Source organism: Schistocerca nitens, chromosome 2, assembly GCF_023898315.1.
Source record: "Schistocerca nitens isolate TAMUIC-IGC-003100 chromosome 2, iqSchNite1.1, whole genome shotgun sequence".
NCBI classification, from domain to species: Eukaryota; Metazoa; Arthropoda; class Insecta; order Orthoptera; family Acrididae; genus Schistocerca; species Schistocerca nitens.
The window spans coordinates 241,271,289-241,284,022 of NC_064615.1; the positions used below are offsets into that span (position 1 = coordinate 241,271,289).

The 12,734-nt window shown below is 44.3% G+C and overlaps 1 protein-coding gene across 1 annotated transcript in view; it reads left to right on the plus strand.

Annotated features, from left to right (window-relative positions):
* Positions 1-1,755: 1,755 nt before the first annotated feature.
* Positions 1,756-12,734, plus strand: part of LOC126235960 (apyrase-like) — a 75,753-nt gene continuing 64,774 nt past the window's right edge. Inside the window, exons 1-2 of the mRNA XM_049944932.1 lie at positions 1,756-2,155; positions 11,937-12,134. Of these exons, the coding sequence (XP_049800889.1) occupies positions 1,787-2,155; positions 11,937-12,134 (567 nt within the window). The 5' untranslated portion in view covers positions 1,756-1,786. The remainder of the gene's footprint in view (positions 2,156-11,936; positions 12,135-12,734) is intronic.

Here is a 12,734-nt window from a genome sequence, read left to right on the forward strand (position 1 = left end):
CAGCCGCTACTTCACACCCCAGCGGGCGTGTCTCTTGACAATGTCGGCGTCTGAAAAGCATTCACTCGACTGCCTCACACACGTCGGCTTAACTCTCTCCCGTTCCACAGAGCCCGCCTGTCACCGGCCCACCCGGGTGACGAGAGACGCTGCGTGGGAAGTACGCGTGTTAAGGAAAAGCAACCCTCCACCGCATGCAACTAGAGAGGAGAATCGTAAGATAGAAATATGAGAGGGGGCTCATGCCACCTCTCAGATTCACAGATAGATATGAAAGGCTGGAGGCAGAGGGCGAGGAAGAGAAAGAGAAAATGAGAGGGAGAGAGAGAGGGTGGAAAGAGTGATTGTATGAGAGCAAACCTTACAAACCAAGCAAAAATTGTTATTAGTGTATAATTTTATCACTGTAGCCAATATTATTATCGTACTTAAACTTTGTAACATTTCAGCTGATTGTATAAACGAGTATGAAGTTTAAGCTATTTTAAGTTGCCAAAATCGGTTTTATATACCACCTGAAGTATTTATTTCAATGCATGTATTCTGCACCTCAAAACAAACACCTCCAAATATTTTAAAAATTTTATTCTGTAATAATGTTGTTACGATGTGTATTATTTGTACTTTTTGATAACGTATTCTCTTCTGCTATACGAGCCTTCCACCCTACAGGTTCCAGACGCCATATTTGTTTACAGAAAATGACACTGTACATGTGATGTGTTACGACAGTGAAAGGAACCTGTGACTATTGGAGGTACTCTATTTCACTTATTTTAAGTTTACTGTTAGATATGCGTTTAATTTTTTGTCAAAAGAAACTCAAAACCATGTTCTGAAATAGTGTTTTGTTTCTCCACTAGACAGTGCCACAAGTTCCTCCAAAAATCGTAACACAACACACACAAACGTCATACTAACAAATGTAAATCCACCTGATGATGGAGGTTTAAACCTTTGAAACGCGTCGTGGAGATAAATAAACAGCGACTGGTTAGAGTAAACTTGTTGTTTCATTTAAAGACTATCACTAGTAAAAAGGGCATTCCTGGCCCACAGAAGTCTACCAGTATTCTACTAGTATCAAACGTAGACCTTAATTTGAGGAAGAAATTTCTGATAGTGTTCTTTTTTAGCACGGCACTGTATGGTAGGGAAACATGGAGTGTGGGAAAACCGAAACAGAAGAGAATCTAATCATTTGAGATGTGGTGCCACAGATGGATTGGTGAGGTAAGGAATGAGGAGGTTCTGTGCAGAATCGGAGAGGAAAGGAATATGTGGAAAACACTGTCAAGGAGAAGGGACAGGATGATAGGACATCTGTTAAGGCATCAGGGAATGACTTCCGTGGTATTGGAGGGAGCTGAAGAGGGCAAAAACTGTAGAGGAAGACAGAGATTGGATTTCATCCAGCAAATAATTGAGCATATAGGTTGCAAGTGCTACTCTGAGATTAAGAGATTATCACAGGAGAGGAACTCGTGGCGGGCAGCATCAAACCAGTCAGACAACTGATGACTCAAAAAAAAAAAAAATAAAAAAAAAGAGAGAGAGAGAGAGAGAGAGAGAAAGTACCCTCCGTCACGCAGTGTACAATACCATTTAGCTGCACGGCTGAATCACAACAGGTTGTGTGCCTGCGAGCGCGTACGGAGCGGCACGGCCTTGGAAGCGCGCAGCTGCCGGGGCTCGTTATCGCTGTGACGCTGCGAGCGCGCGGCGCCGGACGCATCGGCCAGTCGGCTCCGAGCGGCTTCTGGGTGCACTGACCAAACGAGACGCGATGCAGACGCTGCCGCTACTGCTGCTGGTGGCGGGCGCCGCTAGGGCGCTGCCCGTGTCCACCACCAGCTCTCCAGGGGACAGCTTCCAGCTGCACCTGCTCCACCTCAACGACTGGCACGCGCGCTACGACGAGACGGACGGCGCCGGCGACCCCTGCGACCGCCGGACCTCGCAGTCGCACACCCAGCAGCCTTGCTATGGCGGCTTCGCGAGGATCGCGGGCAGGGTGCGCCAGCTGCTGGCCGAACACCCGGACAACTACCTGCTGCTCAACGCCGGCGACAACTTCCAGGGCACGCTCTGGTACACGCTTTTCACCTGGAACGTCACCGCGCACTTCCTCAACAAGCTGCCCTGGGACGCGGCGGTGAGTCTCCACTAGTCGTTGGCAGTTTCTCTAGAGCACTTCTTTTCCATTTTTCCTCTGAGAGCACGCTTTATACAGCTAAATACTGAGGCAGTCCTAACATAGTGTCGCTCATCCTTTTACCTGGCTTAGGAAAGCATCTCAACGTGGACGGACTCAACAAGTCGTTGGGAGTCCCTAACAGAAATATCGAGCAATGCTGTCTCTGTAGCATGTACTGGTCCGTGACTGGCAGTACCCAAGATCGACTGACAATGACAAGGGATCGTACTGTACCAACGTGTCTATGCCGTTATTGCAGAGTATCCTATTGCGCAAAGTACTTAGGTTACCAGTCGACCACCACACCTTTAATTAGGTACAGTTTCTTATTTTTAAATAGATGTTAGGACTGCAGAACGCTATCTGATTGCAGAAGATTCCAGTTGGAGAGGAGCCTCTGATGACGACAAGAATCTAGCCTGCGCCGTAATCACACTCGCAATGAACTAATCGGACACGAAATCAGCCTTAGTACAATTAATATTGCACCTACCTCAACCGCTGACCATGCAAAGAACCTGTCTGCCAAATAATGGGAACAACACCCTGCCCAGACACGACGCCGAAATCGTACCAAGCCACGATAGAACTACGAATAATCACTTAACAATATTCACACACCAGTGATTCCTGAAGTTAAGCAGTAGTGAATATATGGGCCTATGTAATGAACCACTCTCGTTGTCTACGATACTGATCTCGTCAGAGCAACAAATTACTTTAATTTCAGTACCAGATTATCTTGCGTGATGGCAAATGCGACATCCAACTAGCAATTGTTTTCTTTCGCAACGAGCTCACAACGCAGTACGTACTCTCTGACATAAACTCGGAACTATATTATTACTTGTACTAAAATACCAATCTGTCCACCGTCTTGTAATGATTATTCTGTTTATGGACACTTCCAACTTTTAACAATTAATGTAATAATCATCGATGCTGTCGATTCTTCGCAATAGCGCCCGGCTGCTGCGCGTCGCTCAGGCAGCATCTCTGGACTCAGCGAGGGCGATGTGGTATATCGCTGCAGTCGCGCATGCTCGCCACCTGCTGTTCTCATATCATCTAGAACACAATTTGATTTTGGCTCTACCACATCGTACACTTATATTATCGTGACCACCAGGTGTTATCATTGATTTATCACGCAGGACGCTCAGCATCACTAAGGGCGAACGTAGCCCGTGCTTTTTGACACAGTACAAGCATCCATAACTGCGAAAGGGTTGCCGGGCAGAATTTTGTGCACTAATTGACGTCTTGATTATGTTCCATAAACGCTCTACAGCATTCATGTCTGAGTGGCCAAATCATTCGCTCGAACTGTCCAGAATGTTCTTCAAACCAATCGTGAACAACTGAGGCACTGTAACATCGTTGTTGGGCAACTGATGTCCATGAATGTCTGGAAATGGTCTCCAAATAGCCGAACATAACCATTTCCAGATAATGATCGGTTCAGTTGGACCAGAGGACCCAGGCCATTCCAAGTAAACACACTCTCCACCATTATGTGGCCACCACCAGCTTGCACAGTGCCTTGTTGACGACTTGGATGCATGGCTTTGTGGGGTGACGCTACACTCGAACCCTGCCATCAGCGCTTACCAACTGTAATTGGGACTTATCTGTCCAGACAACGGTTTTCCAGTCGTCTAGGGTCCAATGGATACGTTAAGAAGTCGAGGAGATGCTCCGCAGGCGATGTCGTGCTGCTACCACTCGCGTCGGTCGACTGCGCCACAGCCCATTAATAACGTCAAATTTCGCCGCCCTGTCCTAACGGATACGTTAGGAATGTTACTGCGATTATTTGACACAGTGTTGCTTGTTTGTTAGAACTGACAACTCTACACAATCACTGCTGCTCTCGGTCGTTAATGAAGGCCGTCGGCCACTGCGTTGTCCGTGGTGAGAGGTAACGCCTGAAATTTGGTATTCTCACCACACTCTTGACACTGTGGATCTCGGAATATTGAATTTTAACGATATCCAAAATGGAATGTCCCATGCTTCTAGTACCGACCACCATTCCGCGCTCAAATGCTTAATTCGCGTCGTGCGACCGTAATCACATCGGAAACCCCTTTCATATGAATCGCCTGAGTACAAATGACAACTCCGTCAATGCACTGCCATTTTACACCTTCCGTACGCGATAATACCGCTATCTGTATATGTTTGCATCGCTATCCCATGCTTTCGTCACTTCTGTGTATTTGGCTATACAGGGTGTATTCGAAATCCAACAACAACATTCTGGGGCAAACATAAACGCGTAGTTTCAGAGTAAAAACGAAATTTTCCTCAGACTGCAACTAACTGAGCTTAAATTTTTATTGTAATATCATCCATTTCTTCTGACTCGTTCACAACGAATTCCTCTCTTGTACTTATCTCTTCATCCCAAAGTAGCACTCACATCTAATGTCCTCAGTTGCTTATTGGATGTACTCCAGTGTCTGTTTTGCCGTACAGTTTTTACCTTCTTCAGCTCCTTCTAGTACCATAGAAGTCTTTTCATTATGTCTTAGCACGTATCCTATCATCCTGTCCCCACTCCTTGTCATTATTCTCTGTATGCTCCTCTTCTCCACCTAATTTTCAACATCTTTTTATAAAGTCACGTCTCAAACGCTTTGCTTCTCGTATTTCCCGATTTTCCCGCAGTCCATCACTGGATTCCATATAATGCTGTGTCCTAAACGTACATCATCGGAAATTTCTGCTTCAGATTAATGCTAGAAGGCTTGATACTACTAGGCCTCTTTTGGCCAGCGATGTCTTTTTTGCTTGTGCTACTCTCCCTGTTATTTGTTCCTTTCTTTGTCTGTCATGTGTTATTTTGCATCTAAGGTGGTAGAATACCTTCACCTTGTCTATTTCGTTATACCCAATTTTGGTGCCAAGTTTCTCATTAATCTCATTTCTGCTACTGCTCCTTACCTTTCACCTCTCAACACATAGTCCGTGTTTAGTAGACTCTTAGTTCCATTCAGTATGTCCTGTAATGATTCCTTGCTTTCACTAAGGGTAGCAGCTTCATTAGCGAATATTGTCATTGATGTCCTTCCACTCTAAGTTTTAATGCGCATCTGGGACCTTTCTTTTATTTTCTTCGTTGCTTCTTCGATATGTAGATTGTACTGTATGGAACAAAGGCCACATCCTTATCTTGCACACTTTTTAATCCGAGCACTTCGTTCTTGATCTTCCATTCTTATTATTCTTTTCGGTTCTTAAACACGTTGTATATCGTATTGTATGTTAACTGGGGGCCTAGAAACGACGGAGAGGCTCCGTCCCCGCCACTACCGCAGTGGTCCACAACCCCACGACGTCTACCGCAGTCCACTTCACCGCTCCGCCGCCCCACACCGAACCCCTCTTTCAGGGTTATTGTGCGGTTCGGCCCCCGGTGGACCCCCCCCCCCCCCCCCACCTCCCCCAGGGAACGTCTCACACCTGACCTGACGAGTGTAACCCCTATGTTTGCGTGGTAGAGTAATGGTGGTGTACGCGTACATGGAGAACATGTTTGCACAGCAATAGCCGACATAGTGTAGCTGAGGTGGAATAAGGGGAACCAGCCACATTCGCCGAGGCAGATGGAAAACCGCCTAAAAACCATCCACAGACTGGCCGGTTCACCCGACCTCGACACAAGTCCGCCGGGCGCATTGGTGCCGGGGACCAGGCGCTCCTTCCCACTCCGGAAACACAAGGTATATTACTTACCTCTCTCCATAGGTTACACCTATTTTATGAGAATTTTGGACGTATTACACCATTTTACATTATCAGATGCTTTTCCTAGATCCATGAACTCTATACACGCTGTCTAGATTTTTCTTAAGCCTTGCTTCCATTGTCAAGAGCAATGTTAGCTCTGCCTCTCTGGTGTCTTTACCTGCCCTAAGGCCAAACTGATCATCTAAGGGATGCACCTGTTACTTTTATATCAAATAGATGTGTGATATATTTTTCATTTGTCTATGCCGTGCTATCGTCTCTGTTGTGCAGCAAGACGTATCACATGACGAGTTTATGTGTATGTATCAGGTAATCTGAATATCAGGTTAGTAGTCTCAAAATCGATCATGTTACAACAACAGCAACAGAAAATCAGGTTCATTTAATTCAGTCTGAGGTAAATTCATTCTTGCTCTCAATTCATCATACGACTCTGTTCCTGTGGTTCCATCAACGATGGGAAGTTTAAACATCTATGTGTTGTCGTTTTAGGAGAAACTCCGTAATTAGTGATGGTACAAAAAGTCTTATTGTCCGCCTAGATTGCATATATTTGTGGAACTGTGACCGGTTTCGCTTTCTTCAGTTCTCAGTACGTCAGCTACAAGAGTAATCTGTCAGTTTCTATGCAGCGTACAATAGTAATGGCCACTTTAATCTCCGACTTCGAAATTGTATCCATTACTGATCGGTTTCGTCGCGTTGTTTTTTTCCCAGCAGGTCTACGTTAACAGTGATACACAGCAGCGTGTTTAGGTTTAAAGATGAAGAGTTGGTCGATATGCAACTCATGTACGGTTTAGCTGAAGGCAATGGAAGAAAGTGCAATGACAGTATGCAGAGCTGTTCCTGCAGCGACGGCAGTCGCATCACAGTACTTTTACATCTGTACATATGCTCCTACTAGAAACCGGATTCTTTCGTCTTAGAAGATAATGGCCGTGCGAAGCACGCTAGAACAGCCTATCTGCCGGAGAACGTGTTTCACGCTGTTGGTGACAATCGTGCTCAAGTAGTCGGAGCGTTGTGTGGGGTCTGAACATAAATATTTTGAGAACTTACATGAACAACGATTGCACTCGGAACATCCACAAAAAGTACATCTTTTCAGCCAGCGGACGTTCCATGTCGAGTGGAGTTTGCGAATTGGCTCACTGAGAAATGTGCCACAATTTTCCTGCTTTCATGTTGTTTACAGGTGGAGCTACGTTTACAAGATACAGCATATTCAACAGTATGAACAGCCATGTGTCGATTGACTACAGCCCACACGAACTGTAGTGCATTGATCCTAATACAACTTTGTTCTGATTGTATATGGAGGGAGGGAGGGGGGGGGGGAGGGGAAAAGTCTTGGAAGAGTGTATTGTCAACGACTGGACCTTACGCAGTTCCCGATAAACAGAACAGAGTTGTTTACAAAACGCTCCTTCAAAAAGTCCTCCCAAGTTCCTAGAAGTGCCTCAACGAATTCTTCAGATTACATGATTTGAACATGGGACCCATCTGTATAGCTGGGGAGAAATGGCTGGCGACAGAAAGGGCATCCGGCCACCCTCTATCACTAACATCGCCAAATCCGAAAATTAATATGCCGATCTCTTGTAGATAAGGCACAAAGACCAGGAAAAAGAAGAAGTATGCGGTTTGAACACGACGTGGCGCCGGCACACTTTGGACTCGTTGTTAGGAACTACAGTGATATCATTAACATACTACTTGGCCATAAATGGATTGGTGATGGGGATTCTGTTCCACTGCCAACTCGGTCATGAGATATACGACACCTATAGACTCCATCTTTTAGGCGATCTGTTGTGTTTATTAAACTTATGGAAAAATGCTGCGAACTTATGCACTAGAGTCCACTGAAGGCGTCTTAAAGTAAAAGCTGAAACGCGTCTGGAACAAATAAAATGCAGGGTGTTTGAAAAAGAACTCCCTGGTTTTAAGTATAAATTTAATGGCGAAATTAATGAGAAATTACATCAGTGAGTACATATCATGAAAGAGAATTCCTCCAAGTTTTGTTTAATGTTAGTAGACTTCAACGTGGGATCCATTTGTTGACACGCACACGTCGAGACGACATTCCACTTCTCGCCACGTATTCACCAACATTTCAGGTGTAACTGTCCAACCGCCGCAACGATTCTTTCCCATAAGTGATTGATGTCTCTGATCTTTTCACTGTACACAACATTTTTTATGTGGCCCCAAAAGAAAAAGTCCACTGGTGGCCGAGGTATTGGGCCAGCCCTGCCTATCCACCTTCCTGGAAAGCGAGTGTCACATGGTTACTGCACTGAGGTGAGGCGCCATCTTGTTGGAAAAACACGAGCCCCTTTTCCGCCTCACTATCGTCCATTTGGGAAAAGACGTACTCTGTCAACATGTCACAGTAAATGTCCCCGTTTTAAAAAAACTACCGGTTTCCTTGAAAGACTTTAGCCAATGACAGATAGTTTTTGCTGTAGGTGGTACACCACCATACTAACATCTAAAATTACATTACACTGTTACAAGTGAGTCAGTTTCCACAAGCCGAATAACACACTGCATTTTCTGTTGCGGAATACACATTGTTGCTGAGTTGCTCTGCACTGCACTGCATGCACACCTGGACTGAACTGAGGGAACAGGGGTAAAAAACCACACTGGTGCCGTCTCAAGGTCAAACAGACCTGCCAGCTAGAGGGGAGCCAAACTTGGAGAGTTGACGAATCAAACACCACAAACTAGAATAGTGTATGTCACTTTGTACAGATTGTAGGATACATTAAAGCTAGGTAGTTCTTTTTCAAACACCCTATACTTTACAGCAAGATAAAAGTTTATTTTTATTTACAAAACGAATATTTCTGTGTTCGCTACGAATGGTGATCACTCAAACAAACTTATTATTTTGAACAATACCTACAATGGACTGGTTCTGAATTTGTTATATACTGAATTCTACACAATGAACACACTGGCATCAAGGTATACGTGTTTCATCTGAGCATATTTGCAAGCTTTTTGCTGTTGTAAAGGCAACTGGTGAAACAAGTCGAATAAATTATAATTACATTATTGCTCTGCAACGAGCATGATCATGGGTCCTTTGTAAAAAAAGCCTCAGAAAATATCCTTCAAAAACCTCAGAAATTTTGAGTGTGGATTTCCGATTGACCCCAACCTAATTTTAGCATGAAGCTTTCGGCGTTACTTATTGATCGAAGTGGTCATGGTACAGTTTGGAGTAGCGTGTGTTTTCATTGCTTGCCCTCATTAAGTGAGGCCTAACCTAGTGAGTCGCATTCGGCTAACTCAGTGCGAGGATAGCAGGCGAAAGGAAAGGTTTTGGGTTTGAGTCCAGCACTCAGCGTTAATCCGAAAATGTGTGACTTGGTGGATCAATGGCTCAGTGCCAGACTACTGGTCCAATGCAACGGTTTGATGATTTTCGGTCGCATATCACTTCTTTCACCTCTGGCAATGTATGTTAACTTGGAAAAAACCGTACTGCAACGTCATTCGAAGGAAACAATAAACTGTAGCTCTCGGTGTAATTGGCTGGGTGTGTCAAATCAAAGGGTGGAGCCAACGGCAGTGGCGTACCACCCTCAATAAGATCTTGCTTAGAAAGGTGCTCTAGGGTTCAAACCAGCCTTCAGATTTACGACAGCTTTATCTTTTTTCAACTTCAACTCTATGGATAATTTGGCCCTAGCATTGACGATCTCGCTACTTAATTCCACGTGTTTGCGTTACTGATAAGTTCCTATTGGAAAGTAAGATCCATAGGTCGCAAAATGGAAACAGCTAAAATCCGATGAAGCTTTGCACAGACGTTTTGCGCAGTGTCTCTAGTATGCCTGTCAATGGCGTCACGTAGCTCTTTTCAGTTTTGAGCACACGGTGAGGACGTAAAAGTGCCTAGAACAATAGTATCTCCCACCATGCATGAGTGTCCGCTGCGAGATTTCGCCTGATTTCATGCAACCTCATATAACGTACCTGTCATGCATTTCCTTCTTCATGACAATTCTCGGCCGCACACTAAAGGGGCAATGAGGACCGCCCTGAAGCTTTTTCAGTGGAAAGTATTTGATCACGCACCATACAGCCTGGACTTAGCTCCCTCTGATGTTGATCTCTGCTCGCATGACCTGCTGGCTGTGAAGCGGTTCTAGCCGCTTCAGTCTGGAACCGCGCGACCGCTACGATCGCAGGTTCGAATCCTGCCTCGGGCATGATGTGTGTGATGTCCTTAGGTTAGTTAGGTTTAAGTAGTTCTAAGTTCTAGGGGACTGATGACCTCAGATGTTAAGTCCCATAGTGCTCAGAGCCATTTGAACCATATTTGTGAAGACAACATTTTGGCACAGACAACAACTGCAGGCTAGCGTAGAGAAGTTTGGAAAGCACAGCTGGCTGCCTTGCATAATGAGAATATTGGAAAGTTGGAACAACGTTATGACAAATGTCTAAGTCGGAGCGGCGACTATGTACAGAAGTAGCTGGAAGATGTAGCAAACTGTTGAAAACAAAACATTTCTGATTTTCACTGTGGCTTCCATTTCGCGATCGATCGGATCTTTCTTTCCGAATAGCCCTCATATTTAAGCTGATCCAATATGTTTCTTTTCGTGCCTTTTGTTCTAAATACTTTTTATTTGTCATTTATCTTCTGGATATATTCTCTGTGTCCTTGTTATTCTCGTTTGTCACATGTCAGATAATAGAAAGACTTTCATTTTCTTGTGTTACAAGTGTATAGTTCACTACCATTTTCATCGTTATGGCGTCATTTCTTACAAAAGCTTACACTTTAGTTCTCTTTATCGAAATAATATTGTAGTCTTCAGACAGTTTGTTTTCCAGGCCACGTGTTAACAAGTGACATGTGCGGCACCTGTTTTTTCTACTTAATACTCCTTCATTACCTCGATTTCCTTGTTCTTCCTGTTTCTGTGACTTTTTTCCAGATATAAGTACACCATTCCTGTATGTTAAAAAGCGAAAAAGTGTGAGTGAAATATTACATTCTTATTTGTTCCCAGGCCCTTCCCCCTTCCTTTCGCTAGTAGTAATTGTCAGAGCAGACAGACAGGAAAACACAATCACCATAATAAGCAATATCGGGAACAGCAGGAGCAAATGGAGTGAAAATTTCTAAGCAAGAAAGAAGTTGCAGTCAGGTGCAGCGAACAACTCTGAGAAGTTCGGGTAAGTGATGGGCAACTTAACAGACGAAAACTGAGTAGGCGAAGTCCTGTCCTTTGTTACGTTTCACAGGGGTGTTTTGAGTGTCTCGATGTAGCGTTGAACCCATATCGTCACGAATGTGAGTCCAACATCTTAACCACTGCATCGCCTCGCCCTGTTGCTATGAGTAATATGACTGGAACTTAGTTCGAATTCACTTGGTGTAATGATATCCGCAAAATTAGATTAAACAAGGATGATGCCCATGAACTGAAGAACTATCCTGTCCTGTGGAGTTGCAATGATTGATGAGACGGCTCTGGATTCATGTCAGGTAAACATCTAAAGTAGCATTAACAAGAACATTTTCTGCTGTACTGAAGCTTTTGTTCTTTTCGGCCAGGAGAGCTGAGTCTGTGAATTTTGAGAGTGAAGCACATCCACCGGCAACGTCAGTTAAAGTATAGCTGTAACACAAAAATTTCTCTCGTCAGAGTGAAGAAAAAGTCGAAGGAATTTAGGGCCATGTCCGTAGCGCTGCAGTGGAGAAACACAGCTGCTCAACAGCTGTGAACATTACGTGAGGACTTCCGCACGCAGCTGTGGAACAAGTCGTGTAAATGTTTACAACAGGTGAAAACTGCTGCTATGCTTTCCGCTTTCAGCGCGACGACTATTGCTGTGCACCCGTGCCGATACATGAGACGCAAACTTACCAACGCTACAGCCAATTTACAGTTGAAAAAAAAAGGGCTTCAGAGACTAATATCTGTTGTTTTATGTTATGTTTCAGACGCTGGGGAACCACGAATTTGACGACGGAGTCGAAGGCGTGGTGCCCTTCCTGGAACACATCCAGTTCCCGGTGGTCCTCGCCAACATGGACGCCTCTCAGGAGCCCTCCATGGTCGGCAAGTTCAACAGGTCCGTCGTGGTGGAGCGTGGCGGGCGTCGAATAGGCATCGTGGGATACGTCATGCAGGATTTGCCGGTTAGTTCATGCACAGCCAACCATCCTAATGGTAATTTACAAACGGTGTCAAGATTGAGGAGGGGGGAAAGTGAGGCTAATTTGTCAGCCGTGCCTGAATAGCGATTAGTCCACAGAATTTAGAAAACAAGCAATTGCTTTAGTCTGTTGTTGAATTTTTTTATTTTGATTACTGGCTAGTGGTTTCAGTACATAATATTTGCTGTCTATAATGACAAGAATTTAGGTTCTTTAAGATAATTCTCATTTATTGCTCCGTCTCAGTTCCGCATTTTTAATTAGACTACATGTTTCGGTCACTTTGGATTATCTTCAGATTTAAGTATTTGCGACAGCAGCCCCTCTTGGAAACGCAGAACCACGTAACAGAGTACAGTACTCTGTTTCGTTTTTTAACCGATAGATCGGCGTTTTCATAAATTTAAATATTTTTCTGTTATAATATCAAAATGTATGAAAACGCCGATCTATCGGTTAAAACAAAACAAAAGACGCAATAGTCTATTTATATTGACTGTGCAACAGCGTCAAAAATATATTTTTCATTACGACTCACAAATAACTGCACTTAAAGCCAAATTTTCAGAGGTGAAACAGCAC